The sequence below is a fragment of the Perognathus longimembris genome, chromosome 16 (genome assembly GCF_023159225.1).
Source record: "Perognathus longimembris pacificus isolate PPM17 chromosome 16, ASM2315922v1, whole genome shotgun sequence".
NCBI classification, from domain to species: domain Eukaryota; kingdom Metazoa; phylum Chordata; class Mammalia; order Rodentia; family Heteromyidae; genus Perognathus; species Perognathus longimembris.
In genome coordinates this window covers 58,171,520-58,178,320 of record NC_063176.1, presented here as the reverse complement: position 1 = coordinate 58,178,320, position 6,801 = coordinate 58,171,520, and the positions used below count along the sequence as shown (strand labels likewise).

The 6,801-nt window shown below is 66.7% G+C and overlaps 1 protein-coding gene across 1 annotated transcript; it reads right to left on the bottom strand.

The window, feature by feature from the left end:
* Positions 1-1,342: 1,342 nt before the first annotated feature.
* On the bottom strand, positions 1,343-6,407 carry LOC125364569 (proline-rich protein 2-like). The gene is made up of 2 exons (XM_048364163.1): positions 6,202-6,407; positions 1,343-1,928 (listed from the first exon to the last, which is right to left on the bottom strand). The coding sequence occupies exons 1-2, from the start codon at positions 6,405-6,407 to the stop codon at positions 1,343-1,345; spliced, it is 792 nt and encodes a 263-aa protein (XP_048220120.1).
* Between the last annotated feature and the right edge of the window lie 394 nt (positions 6,408-6,801).

The following is a 6,801-nucleotide window of genomic DNA, read 5'->3' as shown; positions in this document are numbered from 1 at the left end:
GGAGACGACGCTCTGAACCCGTCTGCAAATGGCTGTGTCACTGGCCGAGTGCCGGGGGCTTGCGCCTGTCACCCTAGCTACTCGGGAGGCTGAGATCTGAGTTTCACGGTTCAAAGCCAGCCCAGGCAGGAGAGTCCGTGAGACTTATCTCCAATGAATCATCAGAAAACTGGAAGTGGGGCTGTGGTCAAAGCGGTGGAGCGCTAGCCTTGAGCCGGGCCCAGGCCCAGAGTTCAAGCCCCATGACCGACAACAAAAAAGAAGAAAAGGGTTGTATAACTGACCGTGCAGAACCAAGTGTCCGCGTCGGTGGCCGCCGGTCAGTCTCAGTGAAGCTGCTGGACAGGAGGAAAGAAACCTCCCCCGGGGAGCCTCGGGTGCCTGGGCGGCAGCCGCGCCCCATGCACCGGCCTCGCCGGCGGGCTCCCCGGGGGGGCCCCCCCGCAGGCGGCGGTGGGCAGAGCCAGCGGAGGACGCGGCCTGGCCAGGGCCGCTCCCGCAGGGAGGAGTGTGGGGTCCACGGAGCCCCTGCCTCGTCGGGGCAGAAGGTGGACGGGCAGGCTCGGGGTGTCCACGCGCGGCGAGGAGGCCTCGGAGGCCCAAGTGAGTGGGGGCTAGCGGTCTGGACGGGCTGCGCCCTCTTGCTGCGGCCGTCCCTGGCCCCCGGGGCGCAGACACCACGGCCGCCACGGCCCCGTGCCGCGGCCTGCCCTCGGCTCTCCACCTCCGCGCAGCCCCCCCCCCCCCCCCCGCACGCGGCCTCAGAAGGGGCCGTGCTCCCGCGTGCGACCTGGGCCCTCGGCGGGAGGTGGGCCTCTGGGCCTGGGAGCCACGGGCCCCCGGACGGCCCCAGATAAGGCTGCCCCCCCCCCGCAAGAGGCACAGGCACTGCTCCCCTCCAGGGACCCCTGCTCCGGGAGGGGCCGTCAGAGACAGAGACGGCGGGCCCCAGGGTGGCTGAGGGGGGCCCGCCCCACCCCACCCTCTCCCCGGGCAGAAGTGGGTAGAGATATATTCATTATATTTCTCCCCCCCTAATGGGCTCCTTACTTTATGATGTGGGGACACAAAAGTAAATTTTAAAATCAATTATACAATTACATATGTAGTAATAACAGAGAACACAGCTAATCTCCGCTGGGTCAGGACAGCAACCTTCCAATAATGCAGGTTTCATTAGGGGAAGGGTTGTTATTGCCAAGAATTACAGAAATAATGGGAGTGGGTGTATTCAGCGGGAAGTAACAAATGAGGCTGCTCCCGAGATAAGACGCAGAGCCGGCTGCTCACCAGAGCCGCCGGGGCTGCGTACATGGGGGTCACGCGTGCCGGGGAACAAGAATTAATTCTGGACGCTTCCAGGGGCTCCGTGGCAGGCAGACAGCCGGGCTGCTGACGGGGGCCCGCGTGGCGGTGCCCGGCGGGGTCGGCGGGGGCAGGGCCGGGCTCTTCCCTGGCGCGGCCGGGGCGCCGAGCCCGGGGCTGCCCGGGCCACGCTGTGCCGGGCACTCGCCGCCGGACTTACCCCGCGCGTCCTGACCCGGACCGGCCCCGGCTCGCCCCCGCCTGGGGGCGGCGTCCGGGTGAGGACCCCGCGGCCGTCGCGGTCTGCGGAGGAGCAGGGCAGGGCCACCGAGGGCTGACACCCCCGCTCGGGTCCCCGGGCCCGGGCCAGCCGGAGCAGGCTGGCCCGGGGACCCTGACCCGGGGAGAGGCCGCCCACGCCCGGGTCAGGGTCCCCCCGGACGCCGGAAGGCCGCCGAGGAGCACGAGGAGCCCCCCGACCGCGCAGGCCTGGCCTCCCCCCTCCCCGTGGCCCTCGGCTCCCGCCAGGGATGGGGGTGGCCTTCGGGGGGGGCTCGGCTCCCGCCAGGGATGGGGGGTGGCCTTCGGGGGGGGGCTCGGCTCCCGCCAGGGATGGGGGTGGCCTTCGGGGGGGGGGCTCGGCTCCCGCCAGGGATGGGGGTGGCCTTCGGGGGGGCTCGGCTCCCGCCAGGGATGGGGGGTGGCCTTCGGGGGGGGCTCAGCTCCCGCCAGGGATGGGGGGGTGGCCTTCGGGGGGGGGCTCGGCTCCCGCCAGGGATGGGGGTGGCCTTCGGGGGGGGCTCGGCTCCCGCCAGGGATGGGGGTGGCCTTCGGGGGGGGGCTCCTCTCCCCTCTGCCCGCCCCCAGGCGTGCCGTGGCTGGACGTGGCACCCGCCAGGGAGGTCCCGGGAGGGCGGCCGCGCATGCAGACGAGGCAGGCGGCTGCGCATCAGCCCCCCGCAGCCCCGCCGACGCGATCGGGGGATCTTTGTAATTACACACCGCGGCGACACCGGTCAGGGCTGACTCTTAAATACCGAGGGCCCAGAAAGGAGAAGAAAGCCAGGAACACGTGTTCCCGGGCGGCGGCGGCGTGGGGCTCCCTCCCCGCGCCGGGCGCCCGCCGCCTCCTTTGTGAGCGCTATCGCTCCATCACGGCACGAGATCATTTCCAAATTAAATTTTATGGTCCATTACTTACTGCTCCGACACCGGTCTAATGGAATCTTAAGTGGAACTGACTGGGCCTGCGTGGGGCGGCCTCTCAGTTAAGACGTTATTCAGTTCTAATTATCAGATAATGAACTCGGGAAATTTAATTTTTAATATTTGTATGTCAAAAGTCCATTGTATTTTGGTTAGAGACTTTAAATTAGAAGCTAACCCGGCCGCGCCCCAGCCCCCCGCCCCGCCCCCCCCGCCCCCGACGGGGCCCACGCCACCCCCAGGGCCCGGGCCACGTACGGGCCTCAGGGGAGCCCAGAAGGGCGGGCCCTGGAGGAAGTGCCCTCCCCCAGCGGGCAGCCGCGGGGCGACCCCGCACAAGGTGCCTGCCCGCCGAGGGCCCGGGGCCGGGCCGGAGGGCAGAGGGCCACGGGGCGGTGCCCTGGTCTGTCCGGGAGACCCCGGGCTCAGGAAGCCCCCCGGCTCCCTGCATGGCCCCACGCCTGGAGGGGGGCTGGATTGTGCCGGGTGCCTTGATACCCCAAGCTCAAGGCACAGAACGGGCCCTGGGCAGCTCACAAGGGCAGGCCCGGGCATGGGGAGGTGCGGGGCCGTCCGGCAGGGGCAGCCTGCCCTGGGGGACAGTCTGTCCTGGCCAGGGCGCCCGTCCTTGTCAGGGAGCCATCCTAGCATAGGGACTCTGTGCCCCCATGGGACCAAGTCTGTCCTTGCAGGGGGAGTCTGTCCTTGCAGGGGGAGTCTGTCCTTCCACAGGAAGTCTGTCCTTGCATGGATGAAGTCTGTCCTTGCAGGGGGAGTCTGTCCTTCCACAGGAAGTCTGTCCTTGCATGGATGAAGTCTGTCCTTGCAGGGGGAGTCTGTCCTTCCACAGGAAGTCTGTCCTAGCAGGGGGAGTCTGTCCTTGCAGGGGAAGTCTGTCCTTGCAGGGGAAGTCTGTCCTTCCACAGGAAGTCTGTCCTTGCAGGGGGAGTCTGTCCTTCCAGAGGAAGTCTGTCCTTGCACAGAAGTCTGTCCTTGCAGGGGAAGTCTGTCCTTGCAGGGGGAGTCTATCCTTGCACAGGAAGTCTGTCCTTGCATGGATGAAGTCTGTCCTTCCATGGGAAGTCTGTCCTTGCAGGGGAAGTCTGTCCTTGCACAGGAAGTCTGTCCTTGCAGGGGGAGTCTGTCCTTGCACGGGAAGTCTGTCTTTGCACAGGAAGTCTGTCCTTGCACGGGAAGTCTGTCCTTGCAGGGGGAGTCTGTCCTTCCAGAGGAAGTCTGTCCTTGCACAGGAAGTCTGTCCTTGCAGGGGAAGTCTGTCCTTGCACGGGAAGTCTGTCCTTGCAGGGGGGAGTCTGTCCTTGCACAGGAAGTCTGTCCTTGCAGGGGGAGTCTGTCCTTCCAGAGGAAGTCTGTCCTTGCACAGGAAGTCTGTCCTTGCACAGGAAGTCTGTCCTTGCAGGGGGAGTCTGTCCTTGCACAGGAAGTCTGTCCTTGCATGGGGAACCTGTCCTTGCAGGGGGAGTCTGTCCTTGCAGGGGGAGTCTGTCCTTGCACGGGAAGTCTGTCCTTGCACGGGAAGTCTATCCTTGCACAGGAAGTCTGTCCTTGCACGGGAAGTCTGTCCTTGCAGGGGGAGTCTGTCCTTGCAGGGGGAGTCTGTCCTTGCACGGGAAGTCTGTCTTTGCACAGGAAGTCTATCCTTGCACAGGAAGTCTGTCCTTGCACAGGAAGTCTGTCCTTGCAGGGGGAGTCTGTCCTTGCACAGGAAGTCTGTCCTTGCAGGGGGAGTCTGTCCTTGCAGGGGGAGTCTGTCCTTGCACAGAAAGTCTGTCCTTGCACAGGAAGTCTGTCCTTCCACAGGAAGTCTGTCCTTGCACGGGAAGTCTGTCCTTGCATGGGGAACCTGTCCTTGCAGGGGGAGTCTGTCCTTGCAGGGGGAGTCTGTCCTTGCACGGGAAGTCTGTCCTTGCACAGGAAGTCTATCCTTGCACAGGAAGTCTGTCCTTCCACAGGAAGTCTGTCCTTGCACAGGAAGTCTGTCCTTGTACGGGAAGTCTGTCCTTGCATGGGGAACCTGTCCTTGCAGGGGGAGTCTGTCCTTGCAGGGGGAGTCTGTCCTTGCACGGGCAGGATTCTCTGGGCCACAAACACTCCAGGTCCTCCAGCCCAGGCCATCTGCAGGCCCCACAGGTGTGGAGTCCTGGAGGAGGCAGCTCTGTAGGTAGGGCTGGAGCCTTGCCGTGGTGTCTGGCCTCTGGCCTCAGCCTCATCTGCAGTGAAATGTGCCCCATGAGCACCCTGCTCCCTGGGCTCAGTCAAGCCAGGTGCTGGGGGCTCCCGAGGGAGGCGGAGGAGGACCCTGGTCACTGGGCCGCTGTGGGCTGGGGAGTGGTGGGCTCACGCCTGGGAGGGAGTTCTAACCCCAGTGCCACCAGGGGACGGAGTCCTGCCCGGGCCGCCCTTGTGGCTCGTGGCTCCTCCACCACCACAACCTCTTAATGGAGAAACAAGGAACGTGCCCTGCGCGGCGTCCGCGGCCCATATCGGGTCCCCTCTGTGAACGCTGGACTGCTGGACACCCTCGCCAGCGTCTTCTCTGAGTCCCAGCCCGCTCAGCACCCGCAGAGAGCCTCTCCACCCGCCTGGGCCCCGCACGAGGCCCCTCCTGTGGAGCCCGGGCTCCGGGGAGGGCCAGGGTGTGTGCCCTCGTCAGCACCCGCCGCCAAGGCCTGTGGTGGTCAGGGCACCGGGCAGACTGGCCAGTCGCCGACCGTCATGCCTGATGCCTGTCCTCTACCTGCTCCTGCCTGCCTGGGGGAGGGATTGGCGCAACCTGCCGGCCCGGCGCCTGACCCCCACGACCCCCGAGGCATCGTCCCGCCCAGCGCCTGACCCCCAAGGCATCGTCCCGCCCAGCGCCTGACCCCCAAGGCATCGTCCCGCCCAGCGCCTGACCCCCAAGACATCGACCCGCCCAGCACCTGACCCCCAAGACATCGTCCCGCCCGGCGCCTGACCCCCAGGGCCAAGTGGGTGAGGCTGCCGTGACCAGCGGTGGCCCTGGTGGGGGTCTCTGCCTTCCAGCCACACCTCCCACCGCAGTCAGCCGCTTCCCCGTGACCCCACGCCCTCCTGGCCCAGCCAAACCCGGGCCCCTCTGCACGGCCTTCCAGCCGCTGCTCCTCACGCTTTCAGTAGCCTCTGTGTTCAGCGTACGGACTCTGACTCCCTTGCTTCAATTGACTCCCAGGAACCTTAATCTTCCTGAGATTATTAAAATGAAACCATTTTCTTATTATTATTATTATTTTTTTGCCAGTCCTGGGGCTTGGACTCAGGGCCTGAGCACTGTCCCCTGTTTCTTTTTGCTCAAGGCTAGCACTCTGCCACTTGAGCCACAGCGCCGCTTCTGGCTTTTTCTATAGATGTGGTGCTGAGGCATCGAACCCAGGACTTCATGTATACGAGGCAGGCACTCTTGCCACTAGGGCACATTCCCAGGTCCTGGGGTTCTTGCGGGAGGGTTCAGGCGTGGGGAGGGGCCGACCCCGGGCGGGGGGGGGGGGCGGCTCCAGGCGTGGGGAGGGGAGGAGGCCGCGGCCCCCCCCCTTCAGCACCTGGCCGCGCCGGCCCCCCCTCCATCACTTTCCCACGGCCCCCGCCGGCCGAGAGGCGGCTGTGTCGAGGGCCCGGGCGGCGGGCGGCGGTGCTGTCCCCTAAATCCCGCACCTGGTGATGGATGCCGCCCGCCGCCCGGGCGACGCCACCGTCTGCGTGCAGGGAAACATCAGCGTTGAGTACACGCGTCCCGCTGATTTTAACTGGGCTAATTTATCGCTGGCGAGCGGAGGCGCCGAGCGCGCAGCCCGTTCCTCCAGGCCCCCCGGGAATGGCCGCCGGCCCTCGCGGAGGCCCCTGAGGCTGGATGAGGTCATCGTGGGCACCGGGTGCCGGCCACCCGGCGGAGGCCCTGGGGGGGCCGGGGGAGCGCCCCGCGGGGAGGAGGGGGGTCGATTGCTGAGTTACACACTCCCACCCCCGGCGGGGGCCCTGGGGGGCCGGGGGAGCGCCCCGCGGGGAGGAGGGGGGTCGACTGCTGAGTTACACACTCCCACCCCCGGCGGAGGCCTGGGGGGGCCGGGGGAGCGCCCCGCGGGGAGGAGGGGGGTCGATTGCTGAGTTACACACTCCCACCCCCGGCGGAGGCCCTGGGGGGGCCGGGGGAGCGCCCCGCGGGGAGGAGGGGGGTCGATTGCTGAGTTACACACTCCCACCCCCGGCGGAGGCCCTGGGGGGGCCGGGGGAGCGCCCCGCGGGGAGGAGGGGGGT

Coding starts and splice junctions, on each gene's coding strand:
- LOC125364569 (XM_048364163.1), bottom strand. CDS start 6,407: ATGACCTCATCCAGCCTCAGGGGCCTCCGCGAGGGCCGGCGGCCATTC. Junction 1,929..6,201: donor CGGGCGGCATCCATCACCAG/GTGCGGGATTTA, acceptor CCCCCCCCGAAG/GCCACCCCCATCCCTGGCGG.